Source organism: Anomaloglossus baeobatrachus, chromosome 4, assembly GCF_048569485.1.
Source record: "Anomaloglossus baeobatrachus isolate aAnoBae1 chromosome 4, aAnoBae1.hap1, whole genome shotgun sequence".
Lineage (NCBI taxonomy): Eukaryota > Metazoa > Chordata > Amphibia > Anura > Aromobatidae > Anomaloglossus > Anomaloglossus baeobatrachus.
The window spans coordinates 564,835,426-564,856,865 of NC_134356.1; the positions used below are offsets into that span (position 1 = coordinate 564,835,426).

General features: G+C 50.5%; 1 protein-coding gene across 1 annotated transcript in view; it reads left to right on the forward strand.

Moving 5' to 3' along the window:
• The first annotated feature begins 1,146 nt into the window (after positions 1-1,146).
• The window catches only part of MTFMT (mitochondrial methionyl-tRNA formyltransferase), a 54,387-nt gene continuing 34,093 nt past the window's right edge, over positions 1,147-21,440 (forward strand). The window contains exons 1-3 of the mRNA XM_075346026.1: positions 1,147-1,627; positions 2,525-2,743; positions 2,818-2,940. Of these exons, the coding sequence (XP_075202141.1) occupies positions 1,239-1,627; positions 2,525-2,743; positions 2,818-2,940 (731 nt within the window). The 5' untranslated portion in view covers positions 1,147-1,238. The remainder of the gene's footprint in view (positions 1,628-2,524; positions 2,744-2,817; positions 2,941-21,440) is intronic.

The following is a 21,440-nucleotide window of genomic DNA, read 5'->3' on the forward strand; positions in this document are numbered from 1 at the left end:
GGTGTGGACATCAGCCCCTGGAGGAAGGCAACAAGGGTTTTTGGTTTAGCTTAGGTGTACCTAACCGGGGTGTAGGGTGTGGTGGTGTCATTACCTGTGACCCCTGGCTTGCCCAAGGCGTCACAAATAGGTCAGCCCAGGTCACTGCAGGGGATGACGAGCGCTTCTGTCAGGAGGTTAGATGAGATCATTACCTGCTGTGATGATCTCCTGCTCTCCTGACGTCAGCGCTGTCACTGCCTTCTATGCCTGCCGTGTTCTCAGCAGTATCGCGAGAGCCCGTGACATCAGCGCTAGTCACAGTCTCGGAACGCCCGCGAAACGGGCATAGAAGGCAGTGACAGCGCTGACGTCAGGAGAGCAGGAGATCGTCACAGCAGGTAATGATCTCATCTAACCTCCTGACAGCTGCACTCGTCATCCCCACGGCTGCCAGCACTGCAGTGTGAGACGCTGCTGATACTGCAATGCGGGCAGAAACTGACACTGCTGTGCGGGCAGCCGCGGGACACAGACTGCACGGGCACCCGACGGAGGTCACACGGAAGTGCTTCCGTGCGGCGTGCAGGGAGTGTGATGTGTGTGTTTACTCTCTGCTCCGCTTCCTCTTCCTGTGATGACATCACTTCCCTGCAAAACGCAGGCAGTGATGAACATTACCGCAGGTAAACCGCGGCTATAACAAGGGTATACCGCACATCATTTGCTATCTGCGGTATACCCGCGGTATTTCGCGATTACATTACAGTTAATGGAGTGAAATACCGCAGGTACCTGCGGAAAAGAAGTGACATGCACATTTTCTCAAGAAATTTTGTCAAGAAATTCTGCAGAAAGAATTTTCTTGAGAAAAAAACGCAGCGTGCGCACAGCTATTTTTTTTCCCCATAGGTTTTGCTGGGAAATGTCTGCAGAAAGATTACAAACATTTCTCAAGAAATTTCTGCAGCAAAACCGCGGGTAACACCGCAGGTAAAAACGCAGTGTGCGCACAGGGCCTAAATGATACAAGATTGCGGCATTTTTACAAATTCTGTCTCAACATGGCTGATTACAATTCTCAATATTGCCACATTCAGTGTGACCGCCGCGCCCTAGGAACCTTACTGCCGCTGTAGTTCCTGGCGGACACCTTTCACACACGCACCACACAGCAAACATGGCTGCGCCCAGGAGATGCGGCGCCACGGAAGGTTGAAGGGACTTTTAATGCGAAAGTACGGAGATTACACTGGATTATGGGCTTCTCTCCCCCGCCCTGGAGAGCGCTGCCCCGGCTGCTGGAACATGTCTGTCCCTCCAGGATTCTCATGCGCGGGGCAGTGAATGGACGAGTGATAAGCGGAATGGACATGGAGAAGGACCCAGCTGTGATTATGGGGGATGCAGCGTCTTGGAGAGCGGCCGGTGTGTGGAGATGTGACCTGACCCGAGCACTGAGCTCATGTACAGTATATAGACGGCTCCGGCAGGGCACTGGCTGCGGTCACATGAGGCTGTACACTAGCGGCCGCGGGCTGTCAATCAGTGACACTTCCTGGAGTCGGACACGGCGCCCGTGGAATGTGATGTTCTTTGGAACTGATGAATTTGCTCTGGCAAGCCTGAAAATATTGAACAAGTCCAGGTACAGAGGCCGCTATACCGGGGGCAGCGCGGGTACAGAGGCCGCTATACCGGGGGCAGAGGTCACTATACCGGGGGCAGCGCGGGTAGAGAGGCCGCTATACCGGGGGCAGCGCGGGTAGAGAGGCCGCTATACCGGGGGCAGCGCGGGTAGAGAGGCCGCTATACCGGGGGCAGCGCGGGTAGAGAGGCCGCTATACCGGGGGCAGCGCGGGTAGAGAGGCCGCTATACCGGGGGCAGCGCGGGTAGAGAGGCCGCTATACCGGGGGCAGCGCGGGTAGAGAGGCCGCTATACCGGGGGCAGCGCGGGTAGAGAGGCCGCTATACCGGGGGCAGCGCGGGTACAGAGGCCGCTATACCGGGGGCAGCGCGGGTACAGAGGCCACTATTCCAGGCATAGTGCGGGCACAGAGGCCGCTATACCGGGGCCAGCGCGGGTACAGAGGCCGCTATACCGGGGCCAGCGCGGGTACAGAGGCCGCTATATCAGGGACAGTGCGGGCACAGAGGCCGCTATATCAGGGACAATGCGGGTACAGAGGCCACTATTCCAGGCATAGTGCGGGCACAGACGCAGGCCATACGCTATATAGAGGGCAGTGCAAGTACAGAGTATTGACCATTGTAGCACTAGAATTTGAAAAAAATGCTCCTTTTGAAAATTGCACATAAAAATACACAAAAAGGTATCAAGATGTGGAATTGCAGCCAGAAAAATCAATGAACTAAAGCATCTGAAACTTTGAATTTGTGGCAGATTTATAGGGGTAATAATCAGCAACAGAAATTGACCTGATTTACAATCTGCAACTATTCAAATAGTGTTCATTTGTAATAAGCAAATATGTGATGTGTTGTCACTAACCTGCTACTCTCTCATGTCTTTGTCATGTATAGGCACAGCAGCCAGCCACAAGAGCCAGTAGTCGGAAGACTGGAGGTGGTTTCACTGCCCTCCATATTAAAAAAAGGTTTTCCAGTGACGAAGTATGCTTCAGACGAGGGGATTCCATTCCACGAATGGCCGGACATCGGCCCTTGTAATGAGTTCGATGTTGGAGTGGTGGCATCGTTTGGCCGACTCCTCAGTGAAGATCTCATTTTAAAGTTTCCATAGTAGGTACATTTCAGCGATGTATGAAGAGGATGAGTCGGTTTGGACGTTTTCTCAATCTTACATTTTATTTTAGTGGGATCCTGAATGTACACCCCAGCCTTCTTCCCCGGTGGAGAGGTCCAGCTCCATTAATCCACACCATACTCAATGGAGAGAAGAAGACGGGGGTCACCATAATGCAGATCAGACCAAAGAGGTATAGAACAGCCGCACCGTGCTACAGCTGTGTGTGTATGAGAGAGATAGGAGGGGAAAGCTTCTTTCCTGCTGTATACATTCTGCTTCTGTTCTGTTACATATGACAGAATAAGCAATATACAATGGAGTTTTCCAGAAAGTCCTTAGGAACAATTATTATGTTTCTAAGGACGGCTCATTACTCGGTGGGGTGAAAGAGCTGTGGTGGGTCAGTGAGCGCCACGCATAGTGTTGTATGTATGCACCCAATACTGTAGCTCAGGCCCGTTTATTTGCGCTGCATTATGAGAAACAGTCACAGATGTACAAGTGCATCTCAATAAACTAGAATATCATCAAAAAGTTAATTTATTTCAGTAATTCAGTACAAAAAGGGAAACACATATAGGGTCACTACACACAGAGGGATCTATTTCAAGTGTTTATTTTTGTTAATGGTGATGAATATGGCTTACAGCCAATGAAAATCCAAAAGTCATTATCTCAGAAAAGTAGAATGATTACCACAAATGATCTGGAAAGGCTTAATAAGGCTATGTGCACACGCTGCGTTTTATTGACGCTGCGTTTTTGGCCGTCAAAAACGCACAAACGCACCCGCGGCAAAAAACACATGCGTTTTTACCGCGTTTTGATGCGTTTTTGGATGCGTTTCTGGCTGCGTTTTTGATCTCTGCGTTTTTCCAATGCATTGCATGGGGGGAAAACGCAGAAAAACGCAGGAAAGAATTGACATGTCCATTTTTTTTTTTTTTTTTTAAGCTCAAAAACGCAGCTTAATAAAAAAAGTTGTGTGTGGACAGCAAAGATAAAAACTCATAGACTTTGCTGGGGAAGCAAAGTTATGCAGTTTTGAGGCCAAAAACGCACCCAAAAAACAAGCAAAAAACGCCGCGAAAAACGCACTGTGTGCACATAGCCTTAGTAGAACTACTCAGGCTCGCAAAAAAAAACGGTACCGGAGGATCATACCACAATTAAAAAATAACAAAAACCCGATCCGCTCAGGAATCCAGTGCCCATATAAGTCAATGGGGACCAGAATGCGGAGATTAAAAACATTCTTGGAAGGGATAGGGGGGTATACTCACCTAGGCGGTGTCATGGCGGCAAACGCCTTCCGCGTCATTCCCTACCGGAGCCGACAATTCAATATTTACTGTTTTGACCGCCCACCAGCGCGTGTAATTGGTTAAAATTAGACACGCCCCCACCTTGAGTGTCAGCGTGTCAGCTGACTTCAACCAATCACAGGAACAAGGACGGCCAGTGGGCGGGTAAAGCAGTGCAAGTGTCTGCAGGTCAGTATGGTGAGCGTGCATGTAGACAGAAACACATGCGGCCCACTCCTGTCATGAAAGTGTGCGGCTGTGCCGGGTGATGCGATGTCAGACTCGTGCGAGTCCCTCGCAAGTGTGACTCCGGCCTAAGAGAAATCGCATGCAGCTTTTTTTTTTCATTTAAATAAATAAAAAAAAACGACGTGCAGTCCCCCCTAATTTTGATCCCTAGCCAAGATAAAGCCAGCTGGGGCCTGGTATTCTCACCCGGTATTGCCACATCCATTAGATGTGGCAATCCCGGTGCTTTACCCGCTCTTCCCTAGCGCGGTGTTAATCGGGGTAATAAGGGGTTAATAACAGCGCACAACTGCTACTAAGCCCTAGGTAATCGATGGCACAGGTGTCTGAGATACATGCATTACTAACTTGTACATGACAATAAATAAGAACAAAGACAGAGAAAAATCCTTTCTTTCAAAAAAAATACAAAAACATACCCTTCTTCGCCACTTTATTAACCCTAAACACGCTACAGGTCCGGCATAATCCACACAAGGTCCCACGGATATTCAGCTCTGCTACATCTGAATATCACAGCGAGTGGCCGTAGAGCACGACCGCTCGCTGTGAGCTCCAGAGAATGAATGAGCTGCGCAATGAGCGGTGACGTCACTCAGGTTATTTGCGGTCACAGCTGGAGGTTCCCACGGTCCTTCACCTGTAATCGCAAGTAACCTGACCTCAGTTGGAGGTTACTGAGTTCAGACCAGCATCTCCTAGCAGAAAATCGCAGTTTTTTTTAGCCAAGAGATGCAGATTTGGCACTGAAATTTTTACACCATATTACTGCACCCAATCTACAAAAAAGCTGCATTTTTTTGACGCGCTTTTTTGTTCAGGCTTCTTGCCGTGATTTTTGCTGCGGTTTTGTGCCAGGAGGTGCACATTTTGTGCTGAAATCGTCTGCGCCAGATTTCAGCACCAAATTTCCACCTCCTGGCAGAAAAAAAAACACAAAACATTTTTGGGTCAAGGGATGCAAATTTGGTGCTGAAATGGTGTGCAAAAACCTTAGATTCGGGGAGGAGGGGACCTCTGCCTGACCTCAGGAGGGGTGGTGTCTACCCCCGGACCTACGGAGGCTGTGATTGGCTGAGCGGCGTTCGTCAGCCAATCACAGCCACTGTATTGTTTTAGCCATTGAAAATAGCTGAAACATTGAAATCCAGCCATGATCAGTGCAGCTATAGCACTGATCATTGGCTGGAGCTGGGTGATCTCTGCTTCACCCACCCCCAGCTCTGATTGGAGACACCCGCCTTGTGGCCGATCTCCAATCACCGTGGATCTGGGGCCGGTGACCTGTAGGTGACCGCCCCCTTAGCTTCACTCCGTCCATGGAAGCTGAGGAGAGTGATCCCTGCACGTGCCCTATTGGTAAGCACGTGCCCCCGATCCGCTGCCACTGCCGCCAATCCACCGCCGATCCGCCGCCCTCTTCTATCTGCTGCCCCCCCTCCATCTGCCACCGCTCTCCCCCATCAGCCGCTGCCTCCCTCCGTGATCTGCTGCCCTCTCTCTCCCATCCTCTTCATCTGCTGCCCCCTCCCCCACCTCTCACTCTCCCTGATCTGCTGCCCGCTCCCTCCACCATCTCTCACCCTCCACCATCTCTCACCCTCCCCGATCTGATGCCCGCTCTCCCCCATCAGCCGCTGCCCCCCTCCCTGATGTGCTGCCCCCTTTCCCACCTCTCACTCTCCCTGATCTGCTGCCTGCTCTCTCCCATCCTCTTCATCTACTGCCCTCTTTCACCCTCCCCGATCTGCTGCCTGCTCTCCCCCATCAGCTGCTGCCCCTTTCCTGATCTGCTGCCCCCTCCACCACCTCTCACCCTGAGCTGCTGCCCGCCCTCTCCCATCCTCCGCCGCTCTCCCATCCTCCGCCGCGCCCTCTCCCATCCTTTCCCGCGCCTCCATCCGCCAAGCACTCTCCCATCCTCCATCCATCTTTTTTTCCATCCCACCTAGTCCCCCCCCCCTTTTTGCAGCACATCCATGCTTGCTTCCTAATTTTTTTTCTGGAAACTAAGAAAGAAATACAAATAAACTCACTTTAGGGCCAGTAAAATTATACTGTAGTAATCGTCAACGACAGTATTTTTTACTGAATATTGTAAGGGTCAGCCAGACGTGAGCGCAATGCACGAGTCTCACATCGCATCATCCGGCACGGTCGCTCTCTTCCAGGAGTGTGCGGCTGTGACGGATGATGCGATGCGAGATTCGTGCATCGCTCTCACATGTGGCACTTGCCTTAGTATCAGTTGCAAGCACTCATGTTTTTGTTTTTTTTTAACTGACATCCGTATTTTTTATTTCGCCAAACTAATATTTTTTGTATGGGGGGGGGTTCTAGTTTCCAAAATGGGGTCACATGTGGGGGAGCTCCATTGTTTAGGCACCTCAGGGGGTCTCCAAACGCAATATGGCGTCCGCTAAGAATTCCAACCAATTTTGCTGTGAAATGGCGCTCCTTCTCTTCTGAGCCCCGCCGTGCGCCCAAACAATTACTTTCCACCACATATGAGGTATCTGTGTACTCAGGAGAAACTGCACAATACGTATTATGGTGCATTGTTTCCCGATACCCTTGTCAACAAAAGCTACTTGGTTGAAATAACAATTTTGTGGTAAAAAAAAAAAAATATTTTCACGGCTGAACATTATAAACTTTTGTGAAGCCTCCAGTGGTTCAAAGTGTTCACTAAACATCTAGATAAATTCCATGAGTGGTCTAGTTTCTAAAATGGGGTCACTTGTGGTGGAGCTCCATTGTTTAAGCACCTCAGGGGGTCTCCAAACGCAACATTGCATCCGCTAATGATTCCAATCAATTTTGCGTTCAAAAAATCAAATGATGCTCCTTCCCTTCCTTGCCGTGCGCCCAAACAATTGATTTTCACCACATATGAGATATCGGTGTACTCAGGAGAAATTGCACAATTAATTTTATGCTGCATTTTTTCCTGATACCTTTGTAAAAATGCTACATTTTATGGCTAGAGAAACAAGGAGAACAAAGAGAGTGTAATGCAGAAATAACACAATTTATTGAGACACAGGACTGGCACAATGAAGGATAAGCGGCAACATCACAGGCATGTATGTGACAAAAAAGTGTATGAATGATATTATAACATACAATATGATATCAGTGAGCCACCGTAAAAGAGTGAAATAAACATGAATTGCTGTGGAGATGGCAACAAAAATGTATATATATGGCCAATATACACATACAGTAACAGCCAGATACAACGATAAATGGAGGTAATAATATAAACACGGAATAAGTGCCCCCCATTAATCATGCATCGGGCATAGCCAGAGCCATCAGCACAACACCCATGATAAATTATCACGTAGCAATTGCAAAAAATGAAACATAAGTGCTTATGGGGAAGTCATAGTGAGACGTGTAATCAATGCTGATACGCATAAAATGAAGCAGGAATCATAAAGTGTGAAGTAAATATAATAATCCCACATTGCGTATGCATCACACATAGCCCATGAAAGCACAGACAATAATGCTATTGTAAGCATAGAACTTGCATTTGCATGACAAAAACCAGGTGGCAGATACACTGATCATAAGTCAAACATTGGGTAAAAAGGCAATGGGCGCAGGACCAGGATGAAAAGGCATACCCATAAGCACACACAGGCTGTGAGTGGCAGCAAGGAGGTCCCCCTGGAGACCCCGACGTGTATATATATATATACGTCGGCACTTATGTTTCATTTTTTGCAATTGCTACGTGATAATTTATCATGGGTGTTGTGCTGATGGCTCTGGCTATGCCCGATGCATGATTAATGGGGGGCACTTATTCCGTGTTTATATTATTACCTCCATTTATCGTTGTATCTGGCTGTTACTGTATGTGTATATTGGCCATATATATACATTTTTGTTGCCATCTCCACAGCAATTCATGTTTATTTCACTCTTTTACGGTGGCTCACTGATATCATATTGTATGTTATAATATCATTCATACACTTTTTTGTCACATACATGCCTGTGATGTTGCCGCTTATCCTTCATTGTGCCAGTCCTGTGTCTCAATAAATTGTGTTATTTCTGCATTACACTCTCTTTGTTCTCCTTGTTTCTATATGCCTTGAGTGTGCCATGTAGGGAGGTGTATCATGTTGTCCTTTTCCTACATTTATATTGTGGCCTTTTGCCTTCTAATTTTATGGCTAGAGTAACATTTTTGTGTAAAAAAAAAATAAAAAAAAGTAAAATTAATTTTTTTCCTTCTACTTTGCGTTGGTTGCTGTGAAGCTCCTAAAGGGTTAGTAAACTTGGATGTGCTTTTGAGCAGAGTGAGGGGTGCAGATTTTAGAATGGGGTCACTTTTGGGAATTTTCTGTCACCTAGGTTTCTCAAATCACTCCAAATTCCAAATGTGACGTGGTACCTAAAAATTTTTATTTTGTTGGAAAAATGAGAAATTGCTGATGAACTTTGAACCCTTCTAACGAAAAAAAATGTTGTTTTGAAAATTGCACTGGTGTAAAGTAGACAAGTCGGAAATGTTATGTAGTAACTATTTTGTGTGACATATCTCTCAGATTTATGGGCATAAAATTTCAAATTTTCGCCAAATTTCTGAAATTTTCACAAATAAACGCAAAACATTTCTGCCTAAATTTACCACTGACATGAAGTACAATATGTCACTAATAAACAATGTCAGAATCGCCAGGATCCGTTGAAGCGTTCCAGAGTTATGACCTCATAAAGTGACACTGGTCAAAATTGCAAAAAATGGCTGGGTCTTTAAGGTGAAAACAGGCTGGGGACTGAAGGGGTTAAGGGGTCTGGCTGCATCCTGTATAAAATGTTATGTGCAAAAAGCATATATAAAATATACATGAGGTATTGTTATTATTACCAAAATACGGTAGCCTACAACCCACTTCACGGGTCCTCATGTTTGTGGGTCCCTACACTGATATATAAATAAAAAAAAACAATAACAACAGAGATAAAATCTCCTCCAAATGTTCAGCAATTACTTACAGCAAATAGAGAGCAGCAGTTATAACCTGCCCAGGCCAAGCAACTAATGCACTAGCAGGATGCAGCAAGACCCCCAAAGAGGTGGAGGCATCACAGGTGCAAAAGAAGCAAATCACTCACATACTTCCAATTCAGCCCGCCTGGTCAAATAGTATGAGCGTAACCAATAGGCCGTTAACCAGTTACTGTGCACCTAAATGTGTGAACGGCGCCCTATACAAGCCAGTTGTGTGAAATTTTGTCATCCAGCAATCGCCCCCTCCATGAATTAGAAGTGTGTGTGTGAGTTCCTGCTTTTGCACCTGTGATGTCTCCACCTCTTTGGGGGTTTTGCTGCATCCTGCTAGTGCATTAGTTCCTTGGCCTGGGCAGGTTACAACTGCTGCCCTCTATTTGCTGTTCAGAGTGTATCCAAGCATATTAATGGAAAGTTGAGTGGAAGGAAAAAGTGTGGTAGAAAAAGGTGCACAAGAAACCGGGATAACTGCAGCCTTGATAGGATTGTTAAGAAAAGGCCATTCAAAAATTTTGGGGAGATTCACAAGGAGTGGACTGGTGCTGGAGTCAGTGCTTCAAGAGCAACCACACACAGACGTATCCAGGATTTGGGCTACAAGTGTCGCAATCCTTGTGTTAAGCCACTCGTGACCAATAGACAACACCAGAAGCGTCTTACCTGGGCCAAGGAGAAAAAAAACTGGACTGTTGCTCGGTGGTCCAAGGTGTTGTTTTCAGATGATAGTAAATTTTGCATTTCCTTTGGAAATCGCGGTCCCCGAGTCTGGAGGAAGAGTGGAGAGGCCACAATCCAAGTTGCTTGAGGTCTAGTGTGAAGTTTCCATAATCAGTGATGGTTTGTGGAGCCATGTCATCTGCTGGTGTAGGTCCACTGTGCTTTATCAAGACCAAAGTCATCTCAGCCGTCTACCAGGAAATTTTTGAGCACTTGATTTCCTCTGCTGACAAGCTTTTTGGAGATGGAAATTTCATTCTCCAGCAGGACTTGGCACCTGTCCACACTGCCAAAAGTACCAATACCTGGCTTAATAACCACAGTATCACTGTGCTTGATTGGCCAGCAAAGTCGCCTGACCTAAACCCAACAAAGCTTCAATGGGGTATTGTCAAGAGGAAGATGAGACACCAGACCCAACAATGCAGATGAGTTGAAGGCTGCTATCAAAGCAACCTGGGCTTCCATAACACCTCAGCTGTGCCACAGGCTGATCACCTCCATGCCACACCGCATTGATGCAGTAATTCATGCAAAAGGAGCCCTACATTGTATTGACGCATTTACTGTACAGACTTTTCAGTAGGCACCAACATTTGAGTTTAAAATCATTTTTTCAATTGGTTTTATATAATATTCTAATTTTTTGAGATAATGACTTTTGGGTTTTCACTGGCTGAAACCCATAATCATTAACAGAAATAAACACTTGGAATAGATCCCTCTGTGTGTAATGACTATATAATATATGCATTTCCCTTTTTGTATTGCATTACTAAAATAAATTAACTTTGATGATATTCTAATTTATTGAGATGCACTTCTATATTGTTTGGGGAGGAGGACAGTTGGAAGGCCTCCATACACATTGGTCTGCATTATCAAAGTGTGCATTATACAAGTGTGCAGCAATGAATTAGACCCGAGTTGGACCTGAAGGTAACTGTATACATTGTCACTGTAAACAATGTTTGTGTTTCTCTTCACTTTCACTCCTTTAATACTTAATTTCTTTGTCGCTCCATTGGGAGACCCAGACAATTGGGTGTATAGCTTCTGCCTCCAGAGGCCACACAAAGTATTACACTTTAAAAGTGTAACCCCTCCCCTCTGCCTATACACCCTCCCGTGCATCACGGGCTCCTCAGTTTTATGCTTTGTGTGGAAGGAGGCACACATCCACTCATGCATTCTCATATTAGTTATATCGGTTGGAAGAAAAGTGGGCCCCCACGGGGCCCCCGGCATGTTCCCTTCTCACCCCACTACGTCGGCGGTGCTGTTAAGGTTGAGGTACCCATTGCGGGTACAAAGGCCGGAGCCTCATGCCGTTTTCCTTCACCATCCCTTTGCGGCTCTGGGAGAAGTGGGATCCTGACCGGTCATCCATTTACTGGGACCGGGCTCCCTCCGCAGCCCCTGTGGGAATCTGCCGGACAGGAGTATATTCATCCTCAGGGACCGGGCCCTGCATCGCTAAGGTACTCTGTGTCCCCATGGGGGCTGTGCATGGAGCGCCTTCTTCCCGGACGCTGCAGCAGCTGCTGATTGGTGAAGACCGGCGGACTTCCGCGCCGACCGCGCCTGCTTGTCGGCCGCGGTCTTAAATTTAGTCCCCGGCTTCATTGCGGCCTAGTAGCAAAACTCCCGCCCCCGGGCCTGCCTGTCAGGGGTAAGGGCGGGACTGCCGACCTGACGTCGGATGTGAGGGCTGGAGCATCCTGCATGTTTCCTCCCCCCTCACTGATCACTGTGGGGACCCCAGATTCCCGCACTTTTTCTAGCGCCGCCCACGGCTCCCTCCTCCCCAGAGAGCTCCGGCAGCCATTTTTTTGGGCATTCTGCCGGTGGAGGATTACAAGGAAAGAGCTCTGCAACTCTGGGAGGCCTAAGGCAGGGAATCTGGAGGACACACACTCCGCTTTTTAGCGGTCGGTAAGCCACACCGGTCACCCGGTGCTGGTCCCCTTAGGGTGCCGGAATAGATACGTATTATATATATATATATATATATATATATATATATATATATATATATTAGTGATGAGCGAGTACTAAAAAGCTCGGGTGCTCGAGGCTCGGGCCGAGCCTCCCAAGATACTCGTGTACTCGGCCCGAGCACCGAGCCCAATGTTATCCTATGGGAGACCCGAGTATTTTTGTGAAATGACCACCGGCAGCATGTAGAAACCATAAAACTGTAAATTAAATAAAAAAACGTACGTGTGTGTGTAAGCGTGCATATAAATATACACGCGGAGTGGAGTGCGGGAGGGGCCGTAGCCGAGCGGGGAAGTGTCGGGCTAAAGGCACGGTCATTCTGTGAGGGCCGGCCAATCACTGCAATTCCACAACAGGGCTGTGGCATTGCATTGGTCTGCCAGCCAATCCCTGCATAAGGGCTGGCTCTAAAAAGAGCGCCAACATGAAGACCACGAGTACAGCACGAGTATCGCGAGATTACTCGGTCCCCGCCGAGTAGCCCGAGTACAGTGATACTCGTGCGAGTACCGAGTAGTAACAAGCATACTCGCTCATCACTAATATATATACTTCTGTTCGGTCGGGCTATTTACCCTTTCCCATATACCCTCAGTGATCACTCTCCTAGGAGACAACAGCATGTCGTCCACAAGGAGCAAGGGTGCTAAGGCACAGGGTTTTTTTGCGGCCTGTACCTCTTGTGGGGCTATGTTACCTGCGGGTTCCACCTATCCTCACTGTGAGCAATGCTCGACCCCTGTTTTGCTTGCTCAGCCGGAGCCTCGGTCACTAGTGGGCCCCTCGGCTCAGGTAGACCCCCCTGCTCCCCCTGTCCAGGCGGCAGGGACAGAGTTTGCCGTTTTTGCTGAGAAACTCTCTGAGTCACTTTCACAATCCATGGCTCAGTCTATGGACAAATGGTCTGCCAAGCTGCTAGAAGCTTTGCAGTCCAGACCGGTCCTTACACAGGCCCCGGGCCCTGTTGGATCGTCGCCTCCAGGACCCTCTCGGCCCGCGCCACAGCGCGCTCCCAGGGGGGGCCCTAGGTCTCACGTGGAGGACCCCTGCCCGGACCACAGTCCCAGACCGGCTAAGCGGGCTCGCTGGGAATCTTCCCCGACTTCTTCACGCTGCTCGGGGTCCCAGCTTGAAGACTCTCTGGAGGACGAGGCGGATGTCGCAGCTCAGGGCTCTGACCCTGATGTTGCTCTCAATCTTGATACACCTGAAGGGGACGCCTTAGTAAATGACCTTATCTCGTCCGTCAACCAGGTGTTAGATCTATCTCCCCCACCTCCACCTGTAGAGGAGTCGACTTCTCAGCAGGAGAAACACCAGTTTCGGTTCCCTAAACGTACACGGAGTGCATTTTTCGATCACTCTAACTTCAGAGATGCTGTCCAGAAGCCCAGAGCGGTTCCGGACAAGCGCTTTACTAAGCGCCTTACTGACACACATTACCCCTTCCCCTCTGACGTAGTTAAGGGTTGGGCTCAATGTCCCAAGGTGGATCCTCCAGTCTCTAGATTGGCGGCTAGATCTGTGGTATCGGTGGCAGATGGCTCATCGCTAAAAGATGCCACTGACAGGCAGATAGAGCTCCTGGTGAAATCCATCTATGAAGCCACGACCGATTGTTTGGCGAACGATTGGATGAGATTATTAAGGAATCCAAGGGCAAGGACTCCTCCTTACCCCAATCCAAACCTAAGAGACCTCAGCAACGGAAAATACAATCGAGGTTTCGGTCCTTTTGTTCCTCCGCCAAGCCCCAATCCTCTTCGTCCAGCAGGCCGGAGAAAGGCCAGAGGAACTCCTATGCGTGGCGGGCTAAGTCTCGCCCCCAAAAAGCCGCCGGAGGCAATGCCTCCAAGGCGGCCTCTTCATGACTCTCGGCATCCCCGAACCGCATCCTCGGTCGGTGGCAGGCTCTCCCGCTTTTGCGACGCCTGGTGGCCACATGTTCAAGACCGATGGGTGAGAGACATTCTTTCTTCAGCGCTCTATTGGGAGACCCAGACGATTGGGGTATAGCTACTGCCCTCTGGAGGCCACACAAAGCACTACATTAAAAGTGCAAGGCCCCTCCCCCTCTGGCTATACCCCCCCCGTGGTATCACGGGTTCTCCAGTTTTAGCTTTGTGTGCGAAGGAGGTCAGACATTCCATGCATAGCTCCACAGATTTTAGTCAGCAGTAGCTGCTGACTGTTTCGGATGGAAGAAAAGAGGACACATATAGTGTCCCCAGCATGCTCCCTTCTCACCCCTGGATGGTGTTGTAAGGTTGAGGTACCTATTGCTGGTACAGGGCTGGAGCCTGACATGCTGTTTTCCTTCCACATCCCCTTGTAGGGCTCTGTGGAAGTGGGATCCTGCCGGCCTCTCAGCTCTGATGCCGGGCTCCATCCACAGACCCATTAGAACCTGATGGATTCGGAGCAGGAGTACGATCAGGGACAGGCCCTGCATCATACAGGTACTCTGTGTCCCCGGCAGGCACAGACACACTCCGGGCTGGCTGGGTGTTGTAGTGCGCCGGGGACCGCAACGTGGAGTTGGTGTCCCTACAGATTACTGGGGGATTGTTTGTGTTTGGGAACGCAGCACCGACCCCCTCTGGACCGGGCGGCGCTGCTGTGACTTGTGGTGCGCCGGGGATCCGCCGTCCGCGCTTTTACGGCGGCGGCGGTTATAAATTTAGTCCCCGGCTTTTTGGGCCTAGGACGCCGGCAGCTCCGTTTCGTTCCCGCCCCCACCCTGTCATTCAGGGTAGGGGAGAGACGCTGCTCGCTAGCAGCGACGAGGGCTGGAGCCTGATTTACATGCTCCAGCCCTCACACTAGGCACAGAGGGAAGCAGGCTTCCCGCTCTTGGCCAGGAACGCCCAGGGCCCGCCCCCCTTCCTCTCTCGAGACGCCGGCAGCCATTACATGCATGCCTGGCTGGAGGAAGGACGCAAGGCTCTGGGAGACCTGGACTAGGGGCTATCTGGCGACCACACACCCGCTTTTTAAGCGGGCGGTAAGCGATTTTTCTGTGCTGGTCCCTCTAGTGCCTCACTGTGTATCAGTGTACTGGGTACAGATATATAGATATTGTATTTCTTGCACTGTGAGGTGCGCTTCTGGCTGCATATCCCAGATCGCTCTGTGGAAGCAGCAACATGTCATCCTCAAAACGCAAGGCGGCCAAGGCAAAAAGGGCTGTGTATACTGCGTGTGCTGCATGTGGGGCTAATCTACCAGCAGGCTCCGATGACCCCCATTGTGTGCAATGCTCCGACCCGGTGCTGCTTCGCCAGCCGGAGTCAGGAGAGGTAGTGACCCAGGCTGAGACGCTTGTAAGTTCTGCCCCGGTGACAGGGACGGACTTTGCAGTTTTTGCAGATAATATGTCTGTATCTATGGCAAAAATCCTTGAAACCTTGCAATCTATGCATGGGGCTCAGTCTCTGGGCACGGCGAGGCCTCTGTCCTCAGGTCCCCCTTACTTGGAATGTATCCAGCCCACAGGGGGGTCCCCGGCTTCACAGGCCGAGGATTATGACTCAGATGATGGCCCCAGCCACCCTAAGCGAGCTCGCTGGGAAAGACCCTCGACGTCTTCACACTGCTCAGGGTCTCAGCGCAATCAGTCTCCCTGTGATGTGTCTGATGAGAGTGATCAGGAATCCACTCCTGGAACCCCTCTCAACCTGGATACCCCGGATGGGGATGCCATGGTAAACGACCTTATCTCAGCCATCAATAGGCTGTTGGATATTTCTCCCCCAGCCCCTTCAGCAGAAGAGGCGGCTGCGGAGCAGGAAAAGTTTCGTTTCCTTTATCCCAAGCGTAAATTGAGTGCTTTGTTAGATCACTCTGACTTCAGAGAATCAATCCAGAAGCACGACGCTCACCCAGAAAGGCGTTTCTCTAAACGATCTAAAGATACGCGTTTCCCTTTCCCCCCTGAGGTGGTCAAGCGCTGGACACAGTGTCCAAAGGTAGACCCCCCGATTTCCAAACTTGCAGCTAGATCCATAGTTGCAGTGGAGGATGGCGCTTCACTTAAAGATGCCAATGACAGACAGATGGACCTTTGGTTAAAATCTGTCTATGAAGCTATCGGCGCGTCGTTTGCTCCGGCATTCGCAGCCGTATGGGCACTCCAGGCTATTTCAGCTGGCTTAGCAAAAGTGGATGCTATCATGCATCCAGCAGTGCCGCAAGTGGCGCACCTTACCACGCAGATGTCGGCGTTTGCGTCTTACGCTATCAATGCGGTCCTAGAATCTACCAGTCGCACCTCAATGGCGTCCGCCAATTCGGTAGTTTTGCGCAGAGCCTTGTGGTTAAAGGACTGGAAAGCAGATGCTGGTTCCAAAAAATGTTTAACCAGTTTGCCTTTGTCTAGAGATAGACTGTTTGGCGAGCCATTGGCTGACATCATTAAGCAGTCCAAGGGTAAAGACTCCTCTTTACCACAACCCAGAACATCCAAACCTCAGCAGAAAAAGTGGCAGCAGAGGTTTCAGTCCTTTCGAGGTTCGGGCAAGACACCGTTTACCTCGTCCAAAGGGACTCAGAGGACGCAAAGAAACTCAGATTCGTGGCGGACTCACACACGCCCCAAGAAAGCAAATGGAGGTACCGCTTCCAAAGCGGCTACCTCATGACTTCCAGCCCCCCCCCTCCGCATCGCCGGTCGGGGGCAGGCTCTCCCGCTTTTCCGGCATTTGGATGTCACAGGTCAAAGACCGGTGGGTGACGGACATTTTGTCTCGCGGGTACAGAATCGAGTTCAATTCTCGTCCTCCAGCTCGGTTCTTCAGAACCTCCCCACGTCCAGACCGAGCAGATGCTCTGCTGCAGGCGGTGGATTCCCTAAAAGCGGAAGGAGTGGTTATCCCAGTCCCTCCTCAGGAACAAGGGCAAGGGTTTTACTCCAATCTCTTTGTGGTTCCAAAAAAGGACGGCTCGTTCCGTCCTGTTCTGGACCTAAAACGGCTCAACAAACATGTGCACGCCAGGAGGTTCCGGATGGAAACCCTCCGCTCTGTCATTGCCTCAATGTCCAGAGGAGACTTCCTTGCCTCAATAGACATCAAAGATGCTTATCTCCACGTGCCAATTGCTACAGAACATCAACGTTTTCTACGTTTTGTGATAGGAGACGACCATTTTCAGTTCGTAGCTCTTCCATTTGGTCTGGCGACAGCCCCACGGGTCTTCACCAAGGTCATGGCGGCAGTGGTAGCAGTCTTGCACTCTCAGGGACACTCGGTGATCCCTTACCTAGACGACTTATTGGTCAAAGCTCCCTCTCAGGAGGCATGTCAGCACAGCCTGAATGCTACGCTGGAGACTCTACAGTCTTTCGGATGGATCATCAACTTTCCAAAGTCGATCCTATCACCGACTCAGTCACTAACGTATCTTGGCATGGAGTTTCATACTCTAGCAGCGATAGTGAAGCTTCCGCTGGACAAGCAGCGGTCACTACAGACAGGGGTGCAATCTCTTCTGCAGGGCCAGTTGCATCCCTTGCGGCGCCTCATGCATTTCCTAGGGAAGATGGTGGCAGCCATGGAAGCAGTTCCCTTTGCGCAGTTTCATCTGCGCCCACTTCAATGGGACATTCTCCGCCAATGGGACGGGAAGTCAACGTCCCTGGACAGGAAAGTCTCGCTTTCCCAGACGGCCAAAGACTCTCTACAATGGTGGCTCCTTCCCACCTCATTGTCTCAGGGAAGATCCTTCCTGCCCCCATCCTGGGCAGTAGTCACGACAGATGCGAGTCTGTCAGGGTGGGGAGCAGTATTTCTCCACCACAGGGCTCAGGGGACGTGGACTCCGCAGGAGTCCACCCTTCAGATCAATGTTCTGGAGATCAGAGCAGTGTATCTTGCTCTACTGGCCTTCCAACAGTGGCTGGAAGGAAAGCAGATCCGAATCCAATCGGACAACTCCACAGCGGTGGCATACATCAACCACCAAGGAGGGACGCGCAGTCGGCAAGCCTTCCAAGAAGTCCGGCGCATTCTAATGTGGGTGGAGGACAGAGCATCCACCATATCCGCGGTTCACATCCCAGGCGTAGAAAACTGGGAAGCAGACTTCCTCAGTCGCCAGGGCATGGACGCAGGGGAATGGTCCCTTCACCCGGACGTGTTTCAGGAAATCTGTCGCCGCTGGGGAGTGCCGGACGTCGACCTAATGGCATCCCGGCACAACAACAAGGTCCCGGCATTCATGGCGAGGTCGCGCGATCAAAGAGCTCTGGCGGCAGACGCCTTGGTTCAAGATTGGTCGCAGTTTCAGCTCCCATACGTGTTTCCGCCTCTGGCGCTCTTGCCCAGAGTGCTACGCAAGATCAGATCCGAGTGCAGCCGCGTCATACTCGTCGCTCCAGACTGGCCGAGGAGGTCGTGGTATCCGGATCTGTGGCATCTCACGATCGGTCGACCGTGGTCACTGCCAGACCGACCAGACTTACTGTCCCAAGGGCCGTTTTTCCATCAGAATTCTGCGGCCCTGAACCTGACTGTGTGGCCATTGAGTCCTGGATCCTAGCATCTGCTGGATTATCTCAGGGAGTCGTTGCCACAATGAGACAAGCTAGAAAGTCGAATTCGGCTAAGATCTACCACAGAACGTGGAAGATTTTCTTGTCCTGGTGCTCTGCTCAGGGAGTGTCTCCCTGGCCATTTGCATTGCCCAAGTTTCTTTCCTTCCTGCAATCGGGGTTAGAAAAGGGCTTGTCGCTCAGCTCCCTTAAAGGGCAAGTTTCGGCACTATCCGTGTTTTTTCAGAAGCGTCTAGCACGTCTTCCTAAGGTGCGCACGTTCCTGCAGGGGGTCTGTCATATTGTGCCCCCGTACAAGCGACCGTTAGATCCAGGGGATCTGAACAGGGTACTAGTTGCTCTCCAGAAGCCGCCCTTCGAGCCTCTGAAGGAAGTTTCCTTTTCTCGGCTGTCGCAGAAAGTGGCGTTTCTTGTTGCGATCACATCGCTTCGGCGAGTGTCTGAGCTGGCAGCTCTGTCATCTAAGGCTCCCTTCCTGGTGTTCCACCAGGACAAGGTTGTGCTGCGCCCCATTCCGGAGTTTCTTCCTAAGGTCGTATCCTCTTTTCATCTTAATCAGGATATTTCCTTGCCTTCTTTTTGCCCTCATCCGGTTCACCGGTATGAAAAGGCCTTACGTTTGCTAGATCTGGTGAGAGCACTCAGAATCTACATTTCCCGCACGGCGCCCATACGCCGTGCCGATGCACTTTTCGTCCTTGTCGCTGGTCCGCGCAAGGGGTTGCAGGCTTCTAAAGCCACCCTGGCTCGATGGATCAAAGAACCAATTCTAGAGGCCTACCGTTCTGCGGGGCTTCCGGTTCCTTCAGGGCTAAAAGCCCACTCCACCAGAGCCGTGGGTGCGTCCTGGGCATTACGTCACCAGGCTTCGGCTCAACAGGTGTGCCAGGCAGCTACCTGGTCCAGTCTGCACACTTTCACCAAGCATTATCAGGTGCATACCTATGCTTCGGCGGATGCCAGCTTAGGTAGAAGAGTCCTGCAGGCGGCAGTGACACCCCCGTAGGGGAGGGCTGTTTTTGCAGCTCTAACATGAGGTATTTATTTACCCACCCAGGGACAGCTTTTGGACGTCCCAATCGTCTGGGTCTCCCAATAGAGCGCTGAAGAAGAAGGGAATTTTGTTACTTACCGTAAATTCCTTTTCTTCTAGCTCTTATTGGGAGACCCAGCACCCGCCCTGTTGTCCTTCGGGATGTTTTTTTGTTGTTTGCGGGTACACATGTTGTTCATGTTGAACGGTTTTTCAGTTCTCCGATGTTATTCGGAGTTAATTTGTTTAAACCAGTTATTGGCTTCCTCCTTCTTGCTTTGGCACTAAAACTGGAGAACCCGTGATACCACGGGGGGGGTATAGCCAGAGGGGGAGGGGCCTTGCACTTTTAATGTAGTGCTTTGTGTGGCCTCCAGAGGGCAGTAGCTATACCCCAATCGTCTGGGTCTCCCAATAAGAGCTAGAAGAAAAGGAATTTACGGTAAGTAACAAAATTCCCTTCGTCTCACGGTTACAGGATAGAGTTCAGCTCTCGTCCTCCGACTCGTTTCTTCAGAACCTCTCCGCCCCCCGCTCGGGCCGACGCACTTTTTCAGGCGGTGGACGCTCTGAAGACAGAAGGAGTTGTGATCCCTGTTCCTCCTCAAGAACATGGTCGCGGCTTTTACTCCAACTTGTTCGTGGTGCCAAAGAAGGACGGTTCATTCCGTCCCGTTCTGGACCTCAAACTACTCAACAGACATGTGAGCACCAGACGGTTTCGGATGGAATCTCTCCGCTCGGTCATCGCATCGATGTCACAAGGAGACTTCCTAGCATCGATCGACATCAAGGATGCTTATCTCCATGTGCCGATCGCACCCGAACATCAACGTTTCTTGCGTTTCGCCATCGGGGACGAACACCTTCAGTTCGTGGCATTGCCTTTCGGCCTAGCGACAGCCCCACGGGTGTTCACCAAGGTCATGGCGTCCGTTGTGGCGGTCCTACACTCTCAGGGCCACTCGGTGATTCCCTACTTAGACGATCTCCTAGTCAGGGCACCTTCTCAGGTGGCGTGTCAACACAGCCTTACCGTCGCTCTGGCGACTCTCCAGCAGTTCGGGTGGATCATCAACTTCCCGAAATCCAAGTTGACACCGACCCAATCACTGACTTACCTCGGGATGGAGTTTCATACACAGTCAGCGGTAGTCAAGCTACCGCTGGACAAACAGCTTTTTCTGCAGGCAGGGGTGCAATCACTTCTTCGGGGTCAGTCACACCCCTTAAGGCGCCTCATGCACTTCCTGGGGAAGATGGTGGCAGCAATGGAGGCAGTGCCCTTCGCACAATTCCATCTGCGCCCACTCCAGTGGGACATTCTCCGCAAATGGGACAGGAGGTCGACTTCCCTCGACAAGAACGTCTCGCTTTCCCTTGCAACCAAGACGTCTCTTCAGTGGTGGCTCCTTCCCAATTCTCTATCGCAAGGAAAATCCTTCCTACCCCCAACCTGGGCTGTGGTCACCACGGACGCGAGCCTGTCAGGGTGGGGAACGGTTTTTCTCCACCAGAGGGCTCAGGGAACCTGGACTCCGGTAGAGTCATCCCTTCAGATCAATATTCTGGAGATAAGGGCAGTGTATCTAGCCCTATTGGCCTTTCATCGGTGGCTGGAGGGCAGGCAGATCCGTATCCAGTCGGACAACGCCACTGCCGTCGCATACATCAATCACCAAGGCGGCACTCGCAGTCGTCAAGCCTTCCAGGAAGTCCGATGGATTCTGCAGTGGGTGGAAGCCACAGCCTCCACCATCTCCGCAGTTCACATCCCGGGCGTAGAAAACTGGGAAGCAGA